This window comes from Sphaerodactylus townsendi, linkage group LG11 (assembly GCF_021028975.2).
Source record: "Sphaerodactylus townsendi isolate TG3544 linkage group LG11, MPM_Stown_v2.3, whole genome shotgun sequence".
NCBI classification, from domain to species: Eukaryota; Metazoa; Chordata; class Lepidosauria; order Squamata; family Sphaerodactylidae; genus Sphaerodactylus; species Sphaerodactylus townsendi.
In genome coordinates, this window is record NC_059435.1 from 53,270,333 (window position 1) to 53,297,088 (window position 26,756).

A 26,756-nucleotide genomic window follows, 5' to 3' on the forward strand; every position below is an offset into this window, starting at 1 on the left:
TGTGGTAATCTTCATTAAAAAAAAGGAAATATGAACTTACACCTCCCAGTTCCTTAAGATCTTTCGCTATTTTTTCAGAGAGGATATTAGATGGAATATCAAGATAAAACACCTTCCCAATAAGTGGTTTGCATTTTAATTTATCTGATTTTGTGGAAGCTTTCTTCACAGTTTTCAAGGGAGGTCTACTTCTGTCTGTTCTTCCTTGCATATCACCTAAAATCGAAAAAGAAATTTTAATCAAGACTGAAGTCTGTTTGCACATATGTATGATAATCAAAGTAAATGCATTTTGCTGAGGGACACAAATCCACATCTTTGAAAAAAACTGGATCTATTGAGGCTCTGCTTATCTTCTTCTCATACATGCATGTAAGATAATCAGCAGGTGTCAGCCTTGCATGCCTGCTCTCTTACCTTCCTTAAGCAATGTCAATGCTTGTACACATGCGTTCTCCATTGTGCTTCCACTGCCCAAAGAGATCAGAATGGCTCATACTCTCCTGGCCTTCCACAAACTATGTAAAATTCAAGAGGGAATTCTCCATGCAGGGAATAGGATTACACTACACCAAATAGTTCACAGACGTACTTGGATAAATGGCTGAGACTGTGGTCTATACTGCTGCATATACCTTATTGTAAGTAAGTAGGATCCTATTTTGTAATTTACATATCACTTAATATGTCATGTTAAGGTTCATGTCATATTTCAGTTCTTTCTAGTGATTTCAAACTTTTAAAATCCTAATGCATTGGCTACTGAATGTCCCATTTTATGGATTGTAAATGCATTGCCCTGTGCAAATACCAGGTCATTACTGACCCATGTGGTGAGGTGACATCAGGACGCTTACTAGGATGGTTTTGGGGATTTATGGGATGGTTGGCCATTGCCTTTCCCAGTTGTCTACCCTTTATTCTCAGCAAGCTGACTACAATAGTTGATTGTACCGACTTATTATGTGCAATCTGCCTTGAGTCTCTGTGAGAAAGGTGGACTATAAGTAAAGTAATGTAAATAAATAACAAGAACCTCAGTTGGAATAACATAAATATGCACACTCTGTACTCATATATACATAGTACCTCTTGGATCACACATTACATTCCGCACACAGAAGGGGGATAGATATGTGAAGTTATAAAGTTAATGCCAATCCCGCAACATTTTGAAGTTCCAGTGAACTGAATGCAAGCTTGATCTTTACACAGGATTATTTTAAAAAATTATCCAACCTCTCTGGTTCTAAGAGAATTTTTATACACTGAAATGGAATCTCCCTCTTCATCCTGTGAATATGTCACAAATGAGAAATATAAGTGCCTGTTGGCAAGCAAATTTTAAAAAATTCATGATCTAGAAATGTTCATGGTTATATAAACGCTGCTTGTCATTAGCTTTCCTCCCTTAAGAACCGCTGTAAAAACTAAGTCAAGTTTCCCAAGAATATATGAATGTAGTTGTACAAATTAATTACAGTTACTTTCCTCCCCATTAGCCAGAGTTCTAAACCAGATTAGGATCCCAATGGGGTCTGAAGCTAACTCCAGTTAGCCCACACAACTGCACTTGTATGATGCAGGTAGTCAAGAGTTACTTTATAACTGCTATTTTTTGCACGAGAAGAACTGCGGCAAGGGGTATTAATCCAGCAACTGGGGCATTAATCCAACAACAATTTGGGCTCATGCACATAGTTGAATGTGATGCCTGATATTTTAGTTTATTATATATAAATATAATAATTTTTCTTCCCAGCGAGGACCCAAAGCAGCTCAAAATATGATTTATCCCTTGCCAATTTTATCCTCAGAACAACTTTGTGAGGTAGGCAAAGCTGAGAGGTTCAAGGTCACTCAACAAACTTCTATGGCAGGGGTCGGGAACCTTTTCCCCTCAAAGAGCCATTTGGCTCCCCCTCCCCTGCTCCCCCCCACCCCCCACTCGCTCGCCCCCCCTCCGCTCCCCCGCCCACTTGCTCGCTCGCCCCCCCCCGCCCGCTCACACACCCCACGCCTGCAGGGCAGGCATAGATGGGCCCGGCGCCTCGGCCCTGCTCCGCGCAGGGCGGGTTGAAGAGGGGCCCGGCGGCTCGGCCTTGCCGGCCGCCAGCCGATTGATCCGCCCGCCCTGCTCCGCGCAGGGCTTGTTGAAGAGGGGCCCGGCGGCTCGGCCTTGCCGGCCGCTTGATCCGCCCGCCCTGCTCCGCGCAGGGCGGGTGAAGAGGGGCCCGGCAGCTCGGCCTTGCCGGCCGCCGGGCGATTGATGCGCCCGCCCTGCTCCTCGCAGGGCGGGTGAAGAGGGGGCCCGCGGCTCGGCTCCTGGAGCCGCAGAACAGCGGCGGAAGAGCCGCATGCGGCTCGCGAGCCGCGGGTTCCCGACCCCTGTTCTATGGCATAGTGAAGATTCAAACCAAAGTCTCTCAAGACATTAGCCCAGCATTTTAACCACTGAAGCCACTTAATATATGGCTACTCTAAGGAACACAGAAGAAGCAAATTAGATTAGATTAGAATCTAATCTAAGAAGCAAATTAGATTAGAATCTAATAGGCCATCTTGCTCACTGTCTGTCTCAAAAGCACAGAATCATAAAATTGGAAGGGCCATCTAGTTCAACCCCCTGCTCAATGCAAGATCAGAGCATCCCTTGCAGGTGTTCACCAACCACTACCAGTTTGCCAGTGAGGGGATGCTCACCACCTCCCTAAGCATGTAAATATAAGTCTCTAAAGCTTCTCAACACTACCTGCTAATTTAGTTAACAATACTATTTTTTGCATAAGCCACAATGTGCCTTTTTGATGTTTATTACTTGAGAACTAACCTTTGCCTGCTTTTTTGGGACAGCATGTGGCCTCAAATTGACATTAGTATTAAAATATAGTGACAGAATCCAACAAACTAATTCAGATCACAAACCCATGATTTGAAGGGCTCATTTAACTATAATTTTTGTACAGATCCCAATCATGAAGTGCTTTATAAGCGAATAACAAAAGCTGTGGTTTTTTCCTAACTTTTGGACTAAATGGAAATATAGCCTAGGACAGTGGCAAAACCAACAAGAGAACAATGAAAGGGAATCACTTTAGTTTCCACAAAAGCAACTCTTCCTTCAAGGCAACTACATTTAAAGCCTTAATTGCAGCCAGCTGCTCCACATAGGCGTTTTTAATTCTAGGTGTAATTTCCATACAGAGAATAAGCTGTGTAAACATTTAGATCTACTTTATACAATTAGCTGCTTATTTACTATTTGAACAAAAACAAATCACACCTTTGAGCTTCTCTCTGAACGAAAGCAAACCGGCTCTTTTCTGGCACGCTTCTCACCAAGCACAACACAACCGCCTTAACATTTATCCAGGAATTACCAGAAACATGAAATAAATAAAAACTGAACAAGTGCTCCAGCCAACGTGCAAAAAGAGCGCTCCTAAGGAAAAAGCTCCCCTATTTCAATATGAAAGAAGACTCGAGATACTTACAGGGAAACTGTCCTTTGCTGCTGCTTTTCAAGCCACTTGGTTTCATTTTCTTGGGAAGTCACATTTTCTCTCCCCACCTCCCCGTGACGGTTACTGCCTACAGAGGAAACAGGTCACTGGAACTGACTTTTAAAAAACTCTTTAAAGGGTTGCTGGGAGAGGTGGAGCCAGCTGAACATCCCGGGTCGGCCGTCTCGTGCTTTTCTCCACGGCGGCCCCCTAGCCCAGTTTCCTCCCCACATTTCACTCACCTCGGTCCGCCCCCCTCCGCGCTGTCCTCCCCCGGGGGCCGCGCCTGGTGTCCCGCGCTGCTTCCCCCCCACCCCCGCGGCCCCTTTCCGAACCCGCCGCCCGCAAAGGGACGGTTGGCGTTCGAAATGTGCGTTCCCGCCGCGCGAGCCGACCCTCCTCCTCTTCCTCCGCTCCCCGCCGCCATCTCCTTACCCCACCGTAACGGGACTCATGGAGCCCGGCGCGGCCATTCGGGCTCAGTATCTTCGTCCCCCGGCCATAGTTGCCCACGCTTTCCCGCCTTTGGCCAACCGGGCCTGCCGGGAGCTCCTGCGGCTGGCCTCGCCTAGTTCCTCAGACTGAGCGGCGGCGGCGGCGCCACCCACCTAGGAGGAGCCTCAGGCCGCGGGCCCACGAGTCTCCAAAGGGCCTGCCAGGGACTCGGCATCAGCCCTTCGGACAGGTCGGGCTGCGAGAGCGGGGGAGAGTGGTGCGAGTCTGAGGAGGGGCTTCTTTTCAGCCTTCGGCGAGGGGGAGAATTAAGCAGCCTTATGGGAGTTAGTGAGGCGCTGTTACGAAATGCCGGTGAATAGGCGTCCCTCCTAGCCTGAGCGTTTCTTATAGGGGAGTTTTGGTTTGGTTTACGGAGGAAATCGATGGGGGTTGACGGGCTACCTCAAGAGGTGTTGCTGTTCCTTGAGAAAAGGGACCGTGCTGGCTGGCATCTCTCCATCCCTTTTGCACATTTATATTAGTTATAACCTACCTGTCTCGCTGTGGCTCAAAGCGCCTTACGCCGGTTAAAACAGTGGAACTGTAGAATCATGAGAAGTTTAAGCGTAGTAATATAACCAGTTGGAAGCCTCTGCTCAGTACGTGCTGTTTATTTTTCACTTTTGCTCTTGAAACATCACGCTGAGGAGGTGATCGAATGTGATGCTACTGCTCCTCTTACTTAATTGCCTCTTCTTTCTCCCCTTTGAGTTTAAAAAGCAATAAAACTTTAGACTTTCTTTTTGGTGTTCTTGTTTTTGAGTCGCCTCAAATATAAATGGTGTTCAGTTATTCACTTGTATTGATTTGTTTGTGGGTGTTTGCTCCTTACCTTAGTTTTAGCCAGCCCTATTGAACTCAAGTTATGGAGCTAATTTCTGGTGAGCCAACTGCCTGTTTAAATGGCTCCAAATCCAGTTAACTAGTATCCTTTGACGATTAAACTAGAAGCATGACAACTGAATATATTGCTTGCAGATGTTTGCCTTACTGGTGTTTATCCCCAGGTGTCCAGGTTCACATCTGGAAATAGTTACAGAGAGTGGTATTGTTGATGCTTAAAAAGTAACTGCATGTGCTAACAACAAATAAAACTGAAGTCTGTTTTAAAGACTAGCAACATTATTCCAACATGGGCTTTTGTGGATCTGAGGAAGTGAGCTCTGACTTACAGAATAAAGGAAGTGAGGAAGTGAGCTCTGACTTAGAATAAAGGCTGCTAGTCTTTTAAGGTGCCATCATAGTTCTGTTTTGTTTTGCTGCAGCAGACTGATATGGCTGCACCTCTATCTTAATAGCAGTCCACTAAATCTCACTATTTCACTGCAAACTTGTCAGAACATGGATTTAGTTCAAAGTAGTGTTTGGCTTTAGAAGCCTGCAAATTTCACAGAAATTGAATTACTGTATTGAAATTATTTTGTCTGTTGGCCTAGATCCAAAGATGTATGTGCTTTAGGGAGTTTTAGACTTCTCAAACAGTTCTCCCTTCTGCTAGGTAAATTTTCCTTGAAACTGAGAGGAGTTGGAGAAGCAGTTTATAACATTATATGGAGATTTGGGGTTCAAGGGGCAGGGGAAATCAGAAGCCTCTTTGGGAATGCTTACAATAGCTTTTTTGGATCCTGCTTCTGATGTGTGTGCAGGTGTTAAGTTCTGTCAAGTCTCTTCCAACTTATGGCGACCCTATGAATTATTGATCTCCAGGACATCATATTATTAACAGCTTGGAGCATGTCTTGCAGACTGAGGACTTCCTTGAGTCAATCAGTCTCATGTTGGGTCTTATTCTTTTCCTGCTACCTTCAACTTTTCCTAGCGTTATTATCTTTTCCAGTGAGTCTTGTCTTCTCATTATGCGACGAAAGTATAACAACCTCAGTTTACTCATTTTTGCTTTTAGGAACAGTTCAGGCTTGATTTTATCTAGAATCCACTTATTTGTCTTCTTGGCAGTCCATGGTATTTGTAAAACTCTCCTCCAGCATCCCATTTCAAATCAATGTTTTTCCTGTCAGTGTTCTTTATTACCCACTGCACTTATGCCTCTGTTTCTGTCACCTTTTACTTTTGCTTCTTGTCTATCTCCAATTTTACAAGCTGTATCTGTCCTCTATCAAGACTTTTAATTTCTTTTGGCTACAGGAATAGTCTTTGAAAAAGAAGAAGAGTTGGATGTATATCCCCCCTTCTCTCATGTAGGAGACTCAAAGGGGCTTTCAAACTCCTTTCCCTTCCTCCTCCCCCTCACAACAAACACCCTGTGAGGTAGGCGGAGCTGAGAGAGCTCAGAAGAACTGTGACTAGCCCAAGGTCACCCAGCTGCCATGTGTTGGAGCGCACAGGCTAATCTAAATCCTCCAAATAAGTCCCCACAGCTCAAGTGGCAGAGCGGGGAATTAAACCTGATTCCTCCAGATTAGAGTACACCTGCTCTTAACCATTACACCACTGCTGCTCCTTTGTGCATTCTTCCTTGATAATATCTTTGATTTCATTGCATCGTTCTTTCAGTTCCTGTTCAGTTAAACTTAGTTATGCAAATTTGTTCTTTACAAGGTCTTTAAACTTTTCAGTAAATGTTGTTTAGATTCTATTTTGGTATTATGAATATTTTGGTGTTTTTCTGGATTATGATGAATGTTTTGGTGTTTTTATGGATTATGATGAAGCCGGAGTGAAAATTGGTAAAAGAAACATTAACAATTTGAAATATGCAGATGACACCACAGAAAACAGTGATGTGACCTCTGATGAAGGTCAAAGTAGAAGGTGCCAAAGCAGAATTACAGCTGAACATCAAGAAAACAAAAGTAATGAGTACTGGGAAATTATATAACTTTTAGACTGATGATGGAGAAATTGAAATTGTTAAAGATATTCCATTCCTTGGCTTCATCATCAACCGGAAGGGAGACTGTATCCAAGAAATCAGGAGATTAAGAAGAGCAGCCACGAAGGAGCTAGGAAAGATTCTTAAATGTAAAGATGTGTTCGTGGTGACTGAGGTCAAGATAATTCATGCCATTACTGTGTATGGGTGTAAAAGTTGAACCATAAAGAAAGCTAATAGGAAGAAAGTTGATTAATTTGAAATGTGTTGGAGGATAATTTTATGGATACCGTAGACAAGAAGTGAAGCCTGAACTGTCATTAATAGTTAAAATGAGTGAGGCTATTGTACTTTGGTCACATTATGAGAAGTCAAGAGTCATTGGGAAAAAATGCTAGGAAAAGTTGAAGGCAGCAAGAAAACAGTAAGAATCAACATGATATTAATGCACTCTACAAAAGAAATTATGGGCTTCAGTTTGCAACACTTGATAAAGGCTGTTACTAATAGGACATTTTGGAGATCATTAATGTATAGGGTAAACCTAAGACAGAATCGACTTGACAGTACTTAATACACACAGCAAGACTATTTTTTTTCAAATTAAAACTGTTATAACACTATTCAATTGCTAGTTTAAAAAAAGACCTGAAGAAGTTCTGGTGGCATAGGGTTAATGGCAGTGGACCAAAGTGGCCACTTACAAATTCTGTTTTTAGTTGTGTGCTGTTTAAATGCTCAGTTTTCAGAATTTGATGGCATAATAAACATGACCTGTATTGTTAAAGGGTCATTGCTGGTTAATAATGCTACATGTTATAGTTTTTGATCTGAGTATTAAAAACAAACTGCAATGTGCTGTTTTTACTTTTTAAAATTATTTATGATTTTCAAGGATTAAACTATGGATCCCGAAGCAAATGGATTATACAAAGTCGCAACTTATCAACGAGTAATTTCCTCTTGTTGTGGTGCTGTTATTACATCTCTTTTGGGTGAGAATCAATATTTGAACTCAATTTGGTCATTTCCACACAGGTTATTTGCCTACGATTCACTGCTGTTGAAAAACATTCTTTTCTCCATGGGATCGTGTGCACATGGGCACTTCCCAGGGTTTTCATGACTTTCCTCTAATTTTCCTAAATTTTCTTTGTGCTGAAGTTTTGGGAAAGATAGCAGCAAAGCCTGTATTGTTACCATGTGGAAAGAAAAGTTCAGAATTTCATGGTTCTGCCCAGGGCAGCTATTTTCCCCACAATGGCCACTGGGGAGGCTTTTTTGTTTGTTTTTTAATCAACAACTCTATCGATGTATTGATACAACATTATAATTATATTAGGCCGTTTCCGCACGGCCAATTAATGACGGCCTGGGGGCGGTAAAAACGCTGCCCCCAGGCCGCCGTTCGCACAGGCGCCGCTGCTGCAACGCAGCAGCGGCAACCTGGATGCGCTTCCCTCCCCCCAGGGCGGCCTCAGGCCGCCCTAAACAACAACCCTTTAAAGGGTTGTTGTTGGGGAGGAAGCGTCTTCCCGGCGGCGCGGTGCGAATCACGCCGCTGGGAAGACGCTGTCTCCGTCTCCGCCCTCCACGGTGTCCTCGTCAAACCGTGCTAGCTGGGCGTCGCATGTTCCCGCCCACACTGTCCTCCGACCTCCAGGGGGTGGGAGGGCAGCGATGAACGAGCGACTCGGCATGTACGAAACAATGAAGGCGAAGCGGCGGCTCCATGGAGCCGCCTGCAGCCGCCGGCCTCTCCGCCGCCCGTTCATGCGAGCGGGCTTGCGCCCTACGCGCGCCCGCACTCTTGGCGTGCGCAAACGTCGCGAAGCTTGAGGCCTTAGTAAGATGTTCTCTGAAAAGTAAGTTTTTAGCCACTTTTGTTGCTGAGATATAAGAGAAAGACATATCTCTGCAATGAAAGGGGCTAGAGTTGTAGGCTTAAAGAAATGGAAACCTGGGAATTCAGAGGATCTTTTACTTGTATTGTTGTAATGTTGCATCAGTATAACAATATTAAGTTACCAACTAAAAACAAAGCAAAACTTGAGAACTTCCTGGTGGTGTTGGCAGGGGAACAGCCGCTGACCAGGGGAGGAAATTTATGGGGAAACATGCCAGCAGCAGCTGCTTGCATCTTTACCTCCCAATCCTAATTGTGTTTACTGTGATTGCTGTGCAGTCCCAAATATTGTGGACAAGACCTTGCAGTACTATGTTGCAAGATTCCTTTTCATTTGCATTGATAAATAGCAGTCTTCCATGGAGAGTTAAAACCCCTCTGATTTTTATTAAACTTCCAGAATTTTTCTGGAAATGTGGGATTTCTCAGAAAGGTAGAAAAATTGCCCTGTCATGTCTGTGGCCTTGTTGGACAGGTGTTTCAATACACTCTCTAGCAGCCACTTTCAGAATTAGATACACTGATCTTGCTGTGCATGAGGAAAGACATCTTCATCAGCAAGGTCCATCTTGAAAGAATATGCAGGGCTAACTCAAAATACTATCTGAATTAGCACAATTTGTATAATGTTGTTATTGATTATTGCACTTACGGAAATTTTCTAAAGCTTCTGTTTCTTACTCTTGTGTAATGCTTCTTATTGAGAAGGAAATAATTCCTTTATGTATTGGGAATTATGATAAAACCACTTTCAGAATGGTGACAACGGAGCAATCCAACACACGTCTACTAAGAAGTAGTCCCTTTTTTTTCCATTGGGATTTACTCCCAGAAAAGTGTTCTTAGAATTGCAATCCTTCAGTTGCAAGTGCTCATAAGATGAACTTGGAAATCAATAGATAACACAAAGTATTTATCTTATTAATCATATTTGAATATTGGTTCCTGAATAAGCTGTGACTTCGTTTCCAAGGAATTCTTCAACCACATATTATGGAGTGTGTTTATAGTAATGCTGATATACTACTATACTTCATATGCTAATTTGGTCATGTAGTTATATTTTTAAATTTTGAGCCACACATTAATATTTGCAGGTAAAGAAAATTATTCATTTAAAATATATATGATGTGGATTTTTTTGCCCTAGTGACGCCCCTAGATGTTGTCAAAGTCCGACTACAAGTCCAGAGCAATCCATCCCTCAAAGGTACCTCTGCATAGCTGTAGTGCTTTACAGTTTGGTAATGTGCAGGGAAAGTGTGGAATATTGATGACATATATATGAGAGTCAGTGTATGCATGTTCAGTTTAATTCAGAGTTAGTGATACTAACTCTGTGTGATCAAAGGTGAAAATATGCTTAATATAGGAATGAAGTGGCAAAGTGAAATGGGAAGTCATATTTGTTCATCAACAGTTCCTTCTTGGGCAATATTCATGAAGTGCCTCTGACATGCAACCACATTTCACATAGAAATAAGAGTAGCAGTGTATGAAGGAAATCAGAAATATAATTCAGACATAAACCTTAAGATGTCTTCTCCATGCTTTCTGCACATAAAAATGTGCTTGAAATCATACCTCTACCCCCCTCCCCTTATCAACTGAACTCTGCATGTAAGTCAGCTTTATTGCCTTCTATTCATTCTTTTATCAGGAAAATCTTTTCTGGATACTGATGGCCTTACGGATCATGTTTGTGTCTATGAAAATGGAGCCACTAAAACTGGTCATAAGACATCTGGGCACTTTACTGGCATGAGGGTAAGGTGAAATATATACACAATCCCACAAACATTACCTTTGTAATATAAATTAACATGAATTAAAAATTTTAATTTAATAGATTTGAGGTATTTTGTATTCAAAAAAGGAAATTAATACACATATGTTAAATACTTACCATTTTCACTACTGTGGTAAAACTTTGCTTATGTTTTGAGATACTACTGTTTTTCAAAAAGAAGATTGAAAGTCAGAAAGCTACTTCAAATAAAAACAAACCTGCATTTAAAAATAGAGTAGCTGAATGTAACTTACTCAAGAGACAAGTGTTTCTGGATCTTGGGCCAGGCTTCACGTTTGGTAGTAAGATAGGCCCAGTTTGAGGAAGTATATGGTTTTATTTACCTGTGGTATATTTTGCCCAAAATTGGGCCTACCAATTCAGATTAGAGCTGTTAAAGTAAAAGGCATTTTTATTCACAGCAGGTTCTGTGACGTCCCAATCCAAGATGACTGTGCTATAAGGCAGTATAGTTGCAATAAACCAAGTAGATCACCCAGTGTCCATTTGAAACAAAGATGTCTGACTGCTGGCTTTCTCTTGATAAGCAAGATTCTTTAGACTGGGATTCCAGTAGACATCATGAGAGGCACGAAACTGCCTTGTGTCTCTTTCTCCTCTTCCTTGGAATGTCCCGGTAAATTCATTATATGTCATGCTGTTATTGCTTTGGTGATTTCCTTCTCCTGTCTCACATCACTGGCAATTGTCAATGAGAGCACAATGAAATAATATTGCCGCAAGCATTGTGTTAGCCTAGATGTCACAAGAAAGAAAGGGACAAGGATACAGTTGGACTGCCACCATTCCATGGTTTTTGAAACATTCAATTAAGGCATTATTTCAGCTATGTAACTACAGACATGCTCAGGGGAAAGGCAGTCTTGTAAATATACTAATCAAATATTTTCCTCCTGTTATAATAGTCATTATCTAGGAAACTTTTCTTGAGCCCCAATGTTAGAAACAAACTAGTCCCACAGAAATATGGACACATGCTAGTTTTAAGCACAAAGAAGCCTAATTTTTACACAGCTTAAACTATCCACATTATTTGCAAAGACTAGCATCTTTCTATGCAGTTTTGAACAGAACTGCACCCTTTTAAGTCTGTAGGAATCAGTATTACTCAGTTTAGGTTGACACTATTTATGTGCCAAGCAGTTAAATCACCATGGTTAGCTATGTTAGTTTGTTGTAGTAGAAAAGAGCAAGAGTCCAATAGCATCTAAAAGACTAGCAACATTTCTGGCAGCTCACTTCTTCAGATATCTGACAGGCTGTTTTTGACCATACGTATTTTTGCAGCTTTTCCCATTTTCTAGCCACCATACCAACCGACAAAATTTGCAGAAATCTGTAGCCATTTATTTCTGTCTGTGTGTTTGGATATTTTAGGATGCTTTTGTGAAAATTGTTCAAAGAGAAGGTGCGAAAGCACTGTGGAGTGGACTGCCTCCATCACTGTAAGTAATATTTTCTTGTTGTCTTGAGTAGTATATTTCTATTACTGTATATGCAGGAACAATATTATTAACCTTCCTCATCTCTGATAGAAACAAACTTGTACATATTGTAAAGCAAGAAGTAAATAGCAAAATTAGTGTTGTTAAAATTAAATTTAAAAACTTTGTATGTCTCTCAACCAACTGATAACATCTGAATATAAATAATTCTGAAGAAAAAATATTACTTAATTTTAGATTATGGCCACGTACATCACACAGGCACAGTCTGAGGAGCATTATTCTATTCTGTGTGAAAGGGAATGTTTTTTCAATGCTAAGTTTTGGGCAGGAGGAGCATCTGTGTAATAGTAGGAGACCTAAATGAATGGAAGGGGAGAACGATATTCCTTCAGAATAGGTCCTCCTAAAAGACCCTTCCTTGTTCTCTCTCTCTCTCTCTCTGGCTCATTCCGCACATGCAGAATAATGCACTTTCAAACTGCTTTCAGTGCTCTTTGAAGCTGTGCGGAATAGCAAAATCTACTTGCAAACAGTTGTGAAAGTGGTTTGAAAACGCATTATTTTGCGTGTGCGGAAGGGGCCTCTCTCTCTCTCTGCAGACTTTTCTCTCTCTCTCTGTCTGTGTGTCTGTGTGTCTGTCTGTCTCTGTCTCTGTCTCTCTCTCTGTGCAGACTTGTTGAAAACTTTTCCATTTCCAGCTATGATTATTACTGACTTGTCACGGCATCACACTCAAGAAAGAGAAAGAGTTGCTGGTATTTAAACAAAAAAAATATTTCAAGGGCAAATTATTACTTGTGTCCAGATATTTCAGAACACTCAGCATTTAAAGAATTTGTAAAAAGTTGTAAATTATAAGAAAATGGTCTGCGTCAAGGAAATGTCCATGGTAGAATGAATTTTGGTAGAGTAATTATCACTGGTGCTATCCAAAAAGTGCCCATGAAACTTGTTCTGTGTAATATTCAATCTTGTCATAATATTACCAGAAGCGCTGCATTTTTTCACAAACAAATATTGCTCACTGGAGTGCTGAAAGAATGCAGTAGATCTGCAGCGGAATGTACTACTTTATAATGATACCAAAACATCTTTTCATGAAGGACTATTACTTGAGGACATGTTTCACAAAAAAAGTAATTTGAAATAGTTCTGAATCACTGTAATATTTTAATTGGTTGCTGATTGGTTAAAGGGAAGACAGTTAATTGACCAAAAAGATTTTAAATGATTGACAGGCCTCACTAAATATTTATATTTATTTTAGAGCAGTGTCAGTTCCATCAACAGTAATTTATTTTACCTGCTATGATCAACTACGCGATGCCTTCATTTCTAAACTAGGAGAAGATAATGACTACATTCCACTTATTGCAGGTGGCATAGCCAGACGTGAGTCAAAAGATCTCTAATATCCTATACAGCATCTTTTCTGTTGCTCTATATTTAATACAGATTAAAAAGAAGGGGTTGGGTGAAGTCACATTAGTTGTCTCAAGAACTGTATTATATGCCAATCATCATGACTGTCAAGTTGCACTATTACTGTTTTGTTATGTGATGTAGTGTTTGTTAACATAAAACAAATGTCAAATAGTTTATATTCCTTGGAGTTAAAGATTTTTACCAAGCACAGACATAACCTTAGCAACGATTAAGAGGAAGAGTGCCCTTCGTTCCTTCCTGCTTTTGCATCCTCAAATTTCTCCTTCCTTCTTGTTCAGCACTAGCCATTAATGCTATGTCTGTATCAAGATTAACAATAAGCATAGTTGTCGTTATCTGCAATTATATTCCATACCTCAGCCAAAAACATGGCCATTGAAATGGCTTACAATTAATTATAACCAACAGCAATGAGAAATTGTTCACAATAACTAAATAAAAGAGCAACAAAGCTCCACAGTTATGAACTTTCTTTATTTTAAAAGCAATAGTTACTAGCATATGCACTCCAAGACAACAAATCTGTAGGCTTTCAACACAAAAACAAAGAGAAATCTAGTTAGCAACCTTCTGGGCCAGCTGTAACTTCTTAACCTGCCTCAGAAACATTGCAGTTGTGCAACGCACAAACTGCCAAGGCATCCATGGAAGTACTCATATCTGCTGTCTAGAAGAGAGCACAGCTAAACACATGAAGTTGATTTACAGTGCATCAGAGCATTGATTCATCTAGCTCAGGGGTAGGGAACCTGCGGCTCTCCAGATGTTCAGGAACTACAATTCCCATCAGCCCCTACCAGCATGGCCAATTGGCCATGCTGCCCAACTGATAGGTGTAGTTCTCTGATAATCTAGCTGAACATCAACTATTCTATTGGCTTTCCACCTGTAATCTGAAATCCTTTAAATGAAGATTCCAGAGACTGAACAAAGCATCTGTTGAGGGACAGCTGCTATCTTAGGCTCAAACAGTTTGACGGCAGGAAACATGTTTGCATGAATCAGATTTACCCAAGTGGGGGTTGAACATTTTTAAGATTAAAAGAGATATGTAGATGTGGGGAGTTGAACCCCTTTCTATTTCCCTTTCTGAAGAAATGGAAATGGACTCTGTTAAAATTAAAGGATTACATGGTTTGAATATGATGAAAATTCTATTTTTAAATAAAAACAGTATTTGTTTGAGGGATGAAAAGTCATATGCCCATCTTTAATATCTAGTATTAAAGTTAAACTTTTGTTTGAAACCTGCATTGCAAACAATTTTTCATAACATTTTGAATTTTCTCTATTAAAAATTGAATTTGCTATGTTTAAACCAGTAGCTATCCATATTATGTAGTTATTCATTATTGGTTACTCATTTTAAAAGTGTGAAAAACTGCAGAAAGAAATATAGTCTCATAAACGCTATGGGGAAACTGCTTTTTTGCCAAATATCTTTTAAGTACTTTCTCTTATTTTATTAATTATAGTGTGTTCAGCGACTGTAATAAGTCCAGTTGAATTGATTAGGACAAGAATGCAGTCTCGCCGGTTAACTTACACACAGTTGCATGCTTGCATTAGTAGTAATGTAAGCAAAAATGGCTGGTTCTCACTCTGGAAAGGATGGGGTCCCACTGTTCTTAGAGATGTTCCATTTTCAGGTATGATTTGGTTTTCAGCAACAGAAATACCTATTTATTATATTCTTGTGCTGTACAGGTTTTTCCTTTCTTTTGATGTTTTAACCAGTCTGACCATTTGGCAGGCTAAGGACTCCAAATTCCATTCAGAATTCTGATTCTTAATTAGAAGGGCTAGGGTACTTGAGGAGGAGGAGGACTGCCTCCTCTTGTACTGTTCATCCTGTTGATGAATATCCTCACAAACATCTCTGTGTTCCTCCACCTGCAGTGATCAGGTGGTATCCAGATACATGACTTTTTCAGCGGTGGCGCCTGTAGAATGCCCTTCTCATTTAGTCTCACATGGCACCTAAAACTGGGCACTGGCCAAGCATTTTTTAACCCAGGTTTTAAATTATGGGTTGATGTTTCTAAATTGTTTTGCAGCCTGCTTCTAGCCTGATAACTGTTTTATGAGATTTTATTTGAACTGCTACACGTTTTACATTAGTTTTATAATTCAGCTGGATTTAAAATGCTGGCTTTTAATTTCTTATGACTTGTGCTATTGTATGTTGTACATAAGGGGCCTCAAGCAGAAGACCGAAGGAGACCAAAGCTGTTGTACTATGCTCAATCAATCCGGCTGGCTAGCTGGGAAAGACCTGGTGGAAAAGCCACGTCTTGCAGGCCCTGCGGAATTGACATAATTCTCGCAGGGCTGTGTCATCATCAGGCAGCTTGTTCCACCAGGCTGGAGCCAGGGCCATAGTCCTGGCTCTCGTCGAAGCCAACTTAATGTCCCTCAGGCCAGGGATTGCTAGGAGATTCCCCTCCGATGAACGGAGGAGTCTTGTAGGGCAATATGGGGAGATGCGGTCCCGAGAATATGACAAATACTTAATAGACTTATGAAAGCATAGGGTTTTGATCAAATTGCTTGCTATAACTAATCTTACATTATTATTATTATTATTATTATTATTATTATTATTATTATTATTATTATTATTATTATTATTATTAATTACATTTGTATACCGCCCTCAACAAACAACCAGGAATAATTAAATTATGGCTCTGTACATATTAAAACTAAACCCCATTAAAACACAGCATTCTAATTACAAAAACACAATACAATAGACACAATAATACTAGACATTTAATGTACTTGTTCCATTTTCAACTTATCCTCTGTTAAAAACATGTTCTTGTCGCAGTTTTTTGACTTAGCCAATTGTACCATTTGTCTCCAAAGCACTCTATTGGTGTAACTATGAATACTTCAAAAAAAGGTTGTGCAAGAGATCAGGCAAACATGAGGCAACATTCCTGATAACCTTCTCATCAGGAGCAGCAGCTGGTTCAGTAAGTGTCCATAAAATGCTAAATACATGCAAGTATTTACTCAAAATGTGAAAATATTGGAGCCTGAGACTGATACAATGGAAAGAAAAGTAGGCCTGCCTATATCCTATTGAAATAAATAGCACTTAAACATACAGATAGGTCATTTAAATTGAACATCAGCATTGAAATTGAACATCAGCATGAATTCCTTTCTTTGTACTGGATGCAGTCACTATGATCCAGGTCTCTATGGCTATTCAGAGGTGCATAGAGTATTCATGCATACACAGACTACTCCCATTTATTTCGATGGAAGTAACAGATCCATACATGCAAAGAAAGGCACACACTAAAGGCCATTCTAAGTGAGAAACATAGTGCATTTTAGGACACAATCACGCAAAAGTGTTTAAGCCCATGAAATTGGAAATGTGATTATGTTAGATTGCAACCTAGCTGCTTCTGACTTTACTTAAGTATTTTTAAAAATCTTATGAGAATGGAGCCGTAGTACCTATTTTCAGGAAGACATTGTAGTTGTGCATAATAATGAGTCACCCTTAGTCTGTATATTAATGGAAATTGGAAATTAATGGAAATTGTTATCAGTGGGGCTTGATCGCTAAAGTATAGGCATAGCAGTGTTGTCTGGGGTGGCAAAACAGTATTTTGAGACAGGTCTTGTATTATGTTTATCATTTAGCTGCTTTAAACAACTGAGTAGTTCAACAGTTCACTCCATTCATATTTGCTCAGAAGTATGCATATACTATATTGCAATTTGCAGGTTTTCCTTTCTTTTCACACATAAGCACATAAGGTTGTACAATAAATAAAATATATTGATTCTGGGCTAAGCACTGAATTTCACAGGAACGGGCTCACCTTTTTGTTTAAAGTGTAAAATTTGCTGTTCATTATGCTTTCTGTCTCACAAATGGCAGTCCCATCCAGTTCCATTGGACATTACTACTTGTAATTGTGTGCTAGATTGTGGCTAACAGGGCAACTATAAACCTGTCAGCCAGCCTATGTTCAGTATGCATTTTATACTTGCACTGAGGCTGTACTGGAAATGTTTGATTTGACTGTTATACAATTCTTCCATCAGATTGCTGCTTTATTAACACTACCGTTTGATGTAGTAAAAACACACAAACAGACGGAAATTTGGGAATCTGAAACAACACCCGGTAATATCTTAATCTTTTACTCAGCATGTTTTTTTCTAGATCCACCATCTAATGCATTACCTAATAAATCCCTTTCTGAAGAGTTCTCACCATCATCTACATCTTTGTAACACTATGGATAGATTACCACAATGTGGGAGTTAGGGGCATAGTGCCCCCCTACAATATGTACAACCACATAAAATTTACCAGCTTTGAGGCCAAGGCCCGCCCCCAGGACTGGGCTCTTTGTCCCTCCCTCTGGCCCTTCCTTCTTTTGGCCCTTTAAGGCTACAGCTTTGCGTTGCACTTGCCTCAATCAGCTCTCATTGCGACACTGCCGCCTCTCCCCCTTCCCCGGGTCTCCAGATAAGCATGGCTCCATGGCTGTGTTGAGCTGTGATTTTCCACCCATGATCTGGAAAACTGCAGTGTGGAAAGTTGCAATATGGGAGGGGTGACTGTATTTGGAAATTGCAGTTTGTGCAAAAAGTAGCTACCCAGGACCAGCCTACTCATTAAACGAGGTGCCAAAACACTTGCACACCTTTTCTGGTTCCCACCAAATGTATTTGGGAAGTAGGTGTGGCAAGGTGGGTATTTTGCCCAGCAAGATTTCTGATTGGCTGTGCAGATTTTTTTAAAATGTTGCCTTGGCAGCAGCTGTCCTCTTTCCTCTACCCTGTCATCTTGCCAGTAAGTAAGGAAAACAGGTGGCAGTTGTTTACCTCACTTTGCTGTGTTGCATTGGTGTGAAAGGGTTAGGAGGGCAGTCAGCAGCTTCCCTACAAAGAGGATACATGGCAGTTCTCTGCCCTACCTCACCACTGCCCCTTGGTGTGGGAAGACAAGGAGGATAAGCAGCAGCTTCCTGGTGGCATCCCTTGCCTCCCTGCAGCGGGAGAAGGGCAGGAAGAGTAATCACTTATGCTGGGGGGATATGGGTGAAACTTTGCCAGTCCACCAGTTGTCTACCTCTTCATTGGTTGGAATTCATCGAAGATCTGTGTGTGTATGGGAGGAGGTGGGCAATTCCCTTATCCTAAGGCAGCCCTCCAACTCCCCTTCATGTTACTTTGGGGTTTTTTTTCAGTATTCTCAGCAGTATAATAAGCTATGTATTTGAATATATTACGTAAATATTGCTAATGGTTATGTTCTAGAATTATTTTAGTTTATATACAGTAGATGGGATAAGATGGTTTTGTGTTCGAAATCACCCTCACTATAATAAATGCTTCACAATGCAATTTGCCACCCCAGTGAGGATGAGACAGAAGGGTCATTGACATTTAATTGTACATCCACTTTTCTTTCAACCATTATAGCATTTTTTGTTTTGTTTCTTAGCATCACAGAAGAGGCCTGCATCGATATGGGAAGTAATGAAGAGAATTGTTGCTAAAAATGGATTCACTGGCTTATATGTTGGTAAGTATTGGTTAAAGTTTTTTTAAAAAAATATTTCCACCCTACTTGATAGTAGTAGTATTATGTACAAAGCAATATCAATCTACCACGGAAACTAAAGTTATTAAAATGGGGGAGTTAGTTGCAAACCTTTTTTGGTACAGAAGTAGCTGTTGCCTAATGAAAGTTTGGATTTAAGATGGGAACTCTATAGGAATTAAGAGATGAGATATACATATTTTTATTATGGCAAGGATGTATTAGGTGCTAGCTCTGATCAAATATTACCTTTAACTAAATTATACATGTATTTTATGAGACTCACTGGAAAAGACAATAATGCTAGGAAAGGTTGTAGACATTAGGAAATTAGGCAGACCCAACCTGAGATTAAATGACTCAATAAAGGGAGCTACAACTCTGCAAAACCTGTAGCAAGGCTGTATGATAGGATGTTTGAGAAATCATTAATTCATGGGATCACCATAAGTTGGAAGTGATTTGATGGTACTTACACATATACACGCACACTAGCATATAAAATAACTAAAGAAAATTATCATACTGTGGAGATACACAATACTTTAACCATTTGAGAGGAACATTAATAAGGCAAGTCAATCAGCTACAAGCCTTGAAGTCCCTGGTTGAAGTTCACCTCTACTATAGCCACCTTCTCTTTTCCTACTCATTAAGCAAATTATAGCAGCTTACATTATGAGTTTTCATAAGAAATACTGAAGCTGAAACATCTTAAATACTGAGGAAAAGAGCTAGAGCATAGTGAATACTGTTTTAATAGAATTAAACAGGAATTATCAAGAACTAGCAACAGTTATACTTTCATTTTTAGAAACTGACCAGCATGTGAGAAATCTTTTGAATGATCAACTGTAAAAATTCAAACAGTCAACTATGTTGGTTAGAGATGAGCTAACAGTGTAACTAATTATTTCATAGTAAATTTCCCAGTTTTCACTACTGTTTTTGATTCTTCTGTTTCTTTTTATGCCACTTAGATACTGTTTGGCATTTATGCACAATACATGCAAACAATCACAGGAAAGGATTTGAGGGTTTGAGGATTTGGTTGTGCAATACTTAAAGTGCAATATTTGAATCAACCCCAAATTGAAATTTGGTCTCCTCCTTAATAAAAACGGAGTAGATCCCACCATCTTCTAAGAAGTGTTCCTCCATCTTTGGGTTCTCCTTCTTTGGAAGTTTTTAAGCAGAGGCTAAATGGCCATCTGATAGCAATGCTGATTCTGTGAACTTAGATCATGAGAAGGAGCACAGGATGGGTTGTGTCAGTGCTTGGCTCTTGTGGCCCTTTCTTACATGACCAGGGTAATGCTAATCACCATTTCAGCGTCAAGAAGCAAGTTTCCTACAAGCCATATTGACCAGGGATCCTACAATTCTCACCATCTTCTGGGAATGAAGCAAGGATCACTGGTGGTGTTTGGAGAGATAGTTGTGAATTTCTTGCATTGTGCAGCGGGTTGGATTAGATGAACCTGGAGGTCCCTTCTAACTCTGTGATTCTATCTTGTGGCTTTTCCTCCAAAGAAAGAGCTACTCAAGTTGGAAGAACATTCATTAGAGTGGAGGAAGGCTTTGAACATTGTTCTGTAAGAGTAGATCTATTCTCAAAACAGAAACAAGCTATATGGAATAAAAAAGACTACTAAAAAAATTAGAGCTGCATTCCTCTGCTCTCTCAAGGGCAAGTATGAACTCAAATGGTATTTATTTCCAAGCAAAACAAAGATAATTATCAAATGTTTTAGGCTTTAGTTTCAGGGCTCAGAATAGTTTGGCTGTTTCCGCACAGGCGGAATACAGCGACCCAGGGACGCTAAAAACAGCGTCCCTGGGGAGGGGTTCGCACGGCTGCCGCTGCTGCATCGCAGCAGCAGCGGCCTCGCAACTCCCCAGTGGTGCAATGCTGCTGTTTCCGAACCTCGCTCCCTGAGCGAGGTATTTCGGAAACAGCGGCTTCCAACCACTGCCGTGCGAACAGCAGTGGCTGAAAGGTGCCATTTCCTCCCCCTTTCCCGAATGCCTACCTTGTCTCCTACAGCCGACATGCATGAAGCCAGGGGACATGCCTGACCTCTGGGCTCCAGAGCCCGTCACTCCAGGCTGTGGGGGGCGTGTCCCCTGGCTTCTGCGACGAGCTGGAAGCCAAGAGACAAGCGACCGGTAACGGCCAGCCTGTGCGAAGGCTGTGCATGCCTACCGCCCTCCTGGGACCATCCCATGCGAGCGGTCGGGGAGGTCTTGAGAAGACTATAGTTAGTTAGTTAGTTAGTTAGTTAGTTAGTTAGTTAGTTAGTTAGTTAGTTAGTTAGTTAGTTAGTTAGTTATACCGCCAACCCCTGAAGGGCTCTGGGCAGTGTACAAATAATTTTCATAAAACACTATAAAACCCCAATAAATATTAATATATATGAATTAAAACATAACAGTCAGCACACTAATTAAACAATAGATAAAATAACAAATGGCACTTATACCTAATACAGATGGTGACCCATAGCTAATATAGCCTCTTCCATTTACTTCTGGGAGAGGAAGAATAGCGTACAAACATAAGAGCTGCCCTGCTGGATCAGATCAGTGGCCAAGTCCAGCATCCTGTCTCACATAGTGGCCCACCAGTTATTTTTGAGGGCCGACAACAAGGTGTAGAAGCTGAGGCCTTCTCCTGATTACGCCTTCTGGCACTGTTTACTTTCCTTTAATTGCCATGGCTAGCAGCCACTGATAGACCTGTCCTCTTATAAGAAATGTAAGTATTTCTACTATATACTGATTTTAACGTTGTCCAGTTAGTGTTTTATCACGGTTTGTTGTTGAATAGCTCCAGTAAATTTTTCTTCTTTCTGTAGGTATTGTTCCACGACTGACCAAAGTTGCTCCTGCTTGTGCCATAATGATCAGCAGCTATGAATATGGGAAGTCTTTCTTCCGCAGATTAAATAAAGAAAGAGACATGAATAACCATTAATGATGTTTCTCTAAACTTCAGGTAGCATCAGTGTGCAGAAAGGGGATCACTGAACAAGGTCTGCAAGGGAAAAGATTGAGTCTTAAAGTATGGCTCAAAAGGCCCTTATCCATCACTCCTGCCTTTAGGCACCCTCACTTGGTAGCTGTGCAGATCCCTGCCCAGAATCCTGCACACTGAATTAACTCAGCATGAAGGAACTACACCTTGATGATCCACAGTACAAGGGGAAATACAGGTACAGAGGAGTGTAGCTGCTGTTATCTGCAGACACGATGCAAAAATTGTACTTTATTACTTCGCATAGCCCAGGTTTACACCCCTTCCCCTATTTTCAGGTTTCACAATTAGCTCAGAAAATGCAGCTAGATATCTAATAGTACACAATTCAGTTGCATTTAGCACTTTTCTTCAAAAGTACTTTTCAAACTGTGTGTTTTTAAACATAGAGATACTAGTCCAGACTCCTTTATTTTAAAATGCTACCATAATACAAAAATGTCAATTCTTCCCTTGAAGGAACACTTGCCATTTCATCTATGGCAGGGGTAGGGAACCTGCGGCTCTCCAGATGTTCAGGAACTACAATTCCCATCAGCCCCTACCAGCATGGCCAATTGGCCATGCTGACAGAGGCTGATGGGAATTGTAGTTCCTGAACATCTGGAGAGCCGCAGGTTCCCTACCCCTGATCTATGGCAAACTGTTTTAACCTACTTTAATTGATGATTTTACTATCATGCGTCTAACTAATCTGGACTACCTGTATTATATGAACAAGGCAAGAAGAATCATGAACTGTGTACCCAGTACCTACAAGACTATACAAGTGTTTAAAATATTTGCATCAGGAAATTGATTTATTTTTCTTTGTATATTGTTACCTACCCTTAACCCGCAGAACTGTAGTAGTTAAGAGTCAATTGGCTTTTGTATTCAGTTAGGGAAAGCTCCTTCCGAGAATGAAAAATGACACACCATTTCATGCATGATCATTAGCCTTTAACTGGTCTAATCATGCAAACTGCCTGTTGGGCAAATTGGTATATGTACTTCCCTACCAAATGCAGATGTGGCTGTCTGGTCAAAGCTGAATTATAGCACTTCCAGGCAAAGGGAATGCCTGTTTTTCTGAACTCACTATTGATCAGTCAACGTATGAGTACACCCATGTTGTATCAAGATTAATTCAGTTACAGTGCACATTCAACTATGTTTTCAGGTAGAGAAGTTAACTTTTGGATAGCAGTTATTTATCTGGGATGTGCTAAATATCTCGGTTCTACAACTATTTCAGAATTAATTGTAGTAAGCTCATACTAGTGATGCAGCGATGCATAATACTGAATATATTTTGCCCTCATTTCTAAGTGCCTTCCTAGTTCTAACCTATGGCCAATTCCAATGTTGCTAAAAGGTGGGTATCATTAATAGTTAATAAAAAGTTTCAGAATTATTCACATGAGTAGCATTCACTCCGTTTTTTACAGGTTAGAAATTAGAAGTGATAAATACTTGTCCAGAGTGGAGGAGAAAACTTGTTTTATATAAGCTTTTTATTTCAGAGATATGTTTAACATTAAATTCAACTTTTGGAACATAACTTGTGTGTGGATGATTGCATCTAGCTAAGTGTTGAATGAATTAATTGGAAAATGTGGCAGATGTGGTAGTACTTCAGGCTGGTGGTAAGTATTGGAGATGTAATAAACTACTTACTACAGAACAAGTGGACACTATACATTGCTATTCCAGTATGAATTTATGAAGTGAAAAGCTACAGCATTATTCATCAAGTTGCCAATGCAGTCTCCCAGTGTCTGTGGTTTTAGTGCAAAAGAACTTATGCAGCATTCATTGGCTGAGAACAAGTAAATTTAAGGGGATTTAGAAAAACAGATGAAAGCTTTAAAAATTATTGAAAATTCCAGACATTCTAAATAATCATACTACTGACTTGCTAGTATTAACATTATCTACCGTGATTTGGCTGTTTTGAATTAATTAAACATTGGTCGATTATGCACGGTGAGGTTCCTGCAACTTCAAAGAGAATTGGCCGCGGAGACTTTGTTTTGGGCATGTTCAGCATTATTACCCACTGCCCTGTTTGCAGTGGGACAAGCATTACCCATCAGCTGGCTTTTTGCTTGCACCTGGGAGGGGGGGCAATGTTTCATGGGTTCTCTACCACACATGCATGCTTTAATTTTTAATACAATCTTTAATTTTTCTGTAATCTTATCAATAGAGTGATATATCAGTCTATCAATAGATCAACATCAATAGATTGGCAATATATCAACATAAAAAGGTGAACTATTAAAGAAAAGGCTTGAATATTGCATCTGTACACTTTGCCTGACAGTGCGGTCTAGAATTGCTGATTGCTTGCGTATAAAACTACGAGACTGTAGATGTCCCAATTTGTTGATCAAATTCTGGGGCAAATTGGGTGTTTGGACTGATCAACTGGCCTTATTTTTACCTTTGTTAGTATTAATATTGATTTATCAATCAATATGGCTATTTAATTTTTTTAATAAAAAGATCTTTTAGATCTAAAGAAATGCAGAGGGGGGAGGGAAATGATATGGCAGGACAAGAAATGGGACTAGTTGGCAACAGGGAGGAAGGTGAGGGGGAAGCAGTCCGGGACAAAACTGTGCCCACTGGCAAATCTGTTCCACTCTGGCAGTGAAGCAAAATTTAAATTACTGTATATACTCGTGTATAAGTTGACCCGCATATAAGTCGAGGCACCTAATTTTACCACAAAAAACTGGGAAAACTTATTGACTCGGGTATAAGTCGAGGGTGGGAAATACAGCATCAATTGAGGCATCAGTTGGTTAAATGTTTTTGAATATTTATTTCAAAGAAAAACAGTAAACTGGCTCTGTAAGTGGAAAAGAGGGTCAACAAGAACAATATGGTATCAACAATAACTTTAAAAGTACAAAAACCTTAGCTCAACCAGCAACCAAGCTAAAACACAAGAGTTAAAATCCTTTAAAACTGGATTCCTCATCATCATCTGTATGTCCAAATGTAACCCAACTTAGATTTTAAGAGGGATATTATCAGAAATGAAAAATCTACTATTAGCTTGCATTGTAAACAATGGGGGATGGGGCATCCCCTTTGGGGGCTAATAACTTTGGATCCCCTGACCCAAACTTCACCAAACCTGGCTGGTATCATAAAGAGACTCTCCTGATGAGACCAGCCAGGTTTAGTGAAGTTTGGTTTAGAGTTATGGACCCTCAAAAGGGTAGCCCCATCTACTAATAGCTCCCATTGAAAACAATAGGGAATGGGGGCAGCTCCTTTGGGGGTCCATAACTTTGGACCCCCTGAACCAAACTTTACCAAACTTGGCTGGTATCATCAGGAGAGTCTTCTGAGGGTATCCTGAAATTTTGGAGCCTCTAGCATAAAAACTGCGCCCCCTGCTGGCCAGCAAAGTGAAAACACAAAAAAATTTTTAATGACCTGCATATAAGTCGAGGGGAGCTTTTTCAGCATTAAAAATGTGCTGATAAATTCGACTTATACATGAGTATATACGGTATGCTATAAGTGGATTTGCTTGCTACAGGTAGAGTGGAAAGCGAAAGGGGCTAGATAAAATACAACCATGCAAGAAATCTTGCTGCGGAAGACATTCGCCTCCACCACGCAGCAAACACCTCGTACGTAATTGGCCATTCTGTCATTTCTAGCAGTCCCACCAATTTCTGAGCATGAACACTTTCATAAAGATATAAATACTCTAGAATTAAAAAAACAGGAAACAGAAAGTGTTGAATTATCAGTACATACAACGGTTAGATTTGAAAATTTGCCTAGGCACAAGCCAGAATGGGGCACTGCATGATTTTAAAGATAATAGCAATTTACCTCCCTGATAGGAGATTGCATGTTGATAAAAATGTTGCATTCATTCTCCCAGCTGTTTCTGTATTTGAACATCTGTGATGATGCCCTTTTCTGTACTTTGAAGTTGTCTTTTTTCAAAAAATTAACCGGTTGTTACCTTACAGTGCAATCCTACTCTAGTCTAAACCTAGACTAAACCTAGTTAAAGCCATAGTTTCATCTGAGCTGGTTAGGAGAAAACAGGATTGAATGCAAAGATCACCTCCCCACTGAAAGGGTTTTTTAATTCAACATTCCAGCTTGATAGTTAAAAGTGAAATAGAAATCCAAAAAGCAGTTTTCCTTCCTGTGCAAAATCTCTTGTTCAAGAAGAAATAGCTTAGTCTGTGTAAATCCTTGGCCAAATATTTAAGAACTTGCATTAGTAATTAAATTTCCTTCTGCTGACAGTTCTCTTTATTCAACCTTAATTATGCATCAGTTATTAGTACCTTTACCAGTCCCTTCCTCCTCTTTTTTTCGAGACAAGTAGCCCAATCCAAAAGGGAATGGTGGTAAGAGCCACGGGAGCCAGTCATGGCACAAGTGCACCAACTTTGAAGATGCATTTGGTGGCACAGCTGCCAAGAAAAGAAAAGTTGGCCAGCAAAAAAAAACGGTGGGTGAAGGCTTACACCACTCTTTTGGGTAGCACAAGTCTGCAATTGGAAAAAGGCCAAAGGGCTGCATTCCCAGGCCAAAAGGTATTGGAAGCCAAACAGTTGGTTCCACCCTGGGATCATCCCTGTAAGATGCCTATTCTTGGTGGCACAGGGTCCTTACATAATGTTTACATAAAACATTTTCTTGATTACAGAAACAAGCTACAAAAG

At 40.4% G+C, this 26,756-nt stretch overlaps 2 protein-coding genes across 5 annotated transcripts in view; one reads left to right on the forward strand and one right to left on the reverse strand.

Annotated features, from left to right (window-relative positions):
* The window catches only part of DBF4 (DBF4 zinc finger), a 19,798-nt gene extending 15,717 nt beyond the window's left edge, over positions 1 to 4,081 (reverse strand). Inside the window, exons 1-3 of one of the 2 annotated variants that reach the window (XM_048510759.1) lie at positions 3,939 to 4,081; positions 3,495 to 3,591; positions 41 to 216 (exon numbers count right to left, since the gene is read on the reverse strand). In XM_048510759.1, the coding sequence (XP_048366716.1) occupies positions 41 to 216; positions 3,495 to 3,540 (222 nt within the window). In that variant the 5' untranslated portion in view covers positions 3,541 to 3,591; positions 3,939 to 4,081. Of the gene's footprint in view, positions 1 to 40; positions 217 to 3,494; positions 3,592 to 3,938 lie in introns of those variants that run through there. The other variant, XM_048510760.1, reaches the window with a different exon arrangement.
* On the forward strand, positions 4,051 to 22,531 carry SLC25A40 (solute carrier family 25 member 40). 3 transcript variants are annotated; one of them, XM_048510761.1, is made up of 11 exons: positions 4,051 to 4,188; positions 7,727 to 7,826; positions 9,888 to 9,947; positions 10,398 to 10,504; positions 11,925 to 11,992; positions 13,263 to 13,387; positions 14,917 to 15,090; positions 16,313 to 16,422; positions 17,516 to 17,597; positions 18,927 to 19,007; positions 21,884 to 22,531. In XM_048510761.1, the coding sequence occupies exons 2-11, from the start codon at positions 7,736 to 7,738 to the stop codon at positions 22,000 to 22,002; spliced, it is 1,017 nt and encodes a 338-aa protein (XP_048366718.1). In that variant the 5' UTR covers positions 4,051 to 4,188; positions 7,727 to 7,735; the 3' UTR covers positions 22,003 to 22,531. The 3 variants fall into 3 exon arrangements, with proteins under 3 accessions (XP_048366718.1, XP_048366719.1, XP_048366720.1); XM_048510762.1 differs by lacking the exon at positions 4,051 to 4,188 and adding an exon at positions 4,237 to 4,597; XM_048510763.1 differs by lacking the exon at positions 4,051 to 4,188 and adding an exon at positions 4,237 to 4,310.
* The last annotated feature ends 4,225 nt before the right edge of the window (positions 22,532 to 26,756 follow it).

What these genes read in the sequence shown, in the direction of transcription:
- SLC25A40 (XM_048510761.1), top strand. Translation starts at nt 7,736, where the DNA reads ATGGATCCCGAAGCAAATGGATTATACAAAGTCGCAACTTATCAACGA. An exon ending in TGTTATTACATCTCTTTTGG is followed by an intron (nt 7,827 to 9,887) that starts GTGAGAATCAAT and finishes TTTTTGCCCTAG; the next exon opens with TGACGCCCCTAGATGTTGTC. An exon ending in TAGAGATGTTCCATTTTCAG is followed by an intron (nt 15,091 to 16,312) that starts GTATGATTTGGT and finishes TTGTCTCCAAAG; the next exon opens with CACTCTATTGGTGTAACTAT.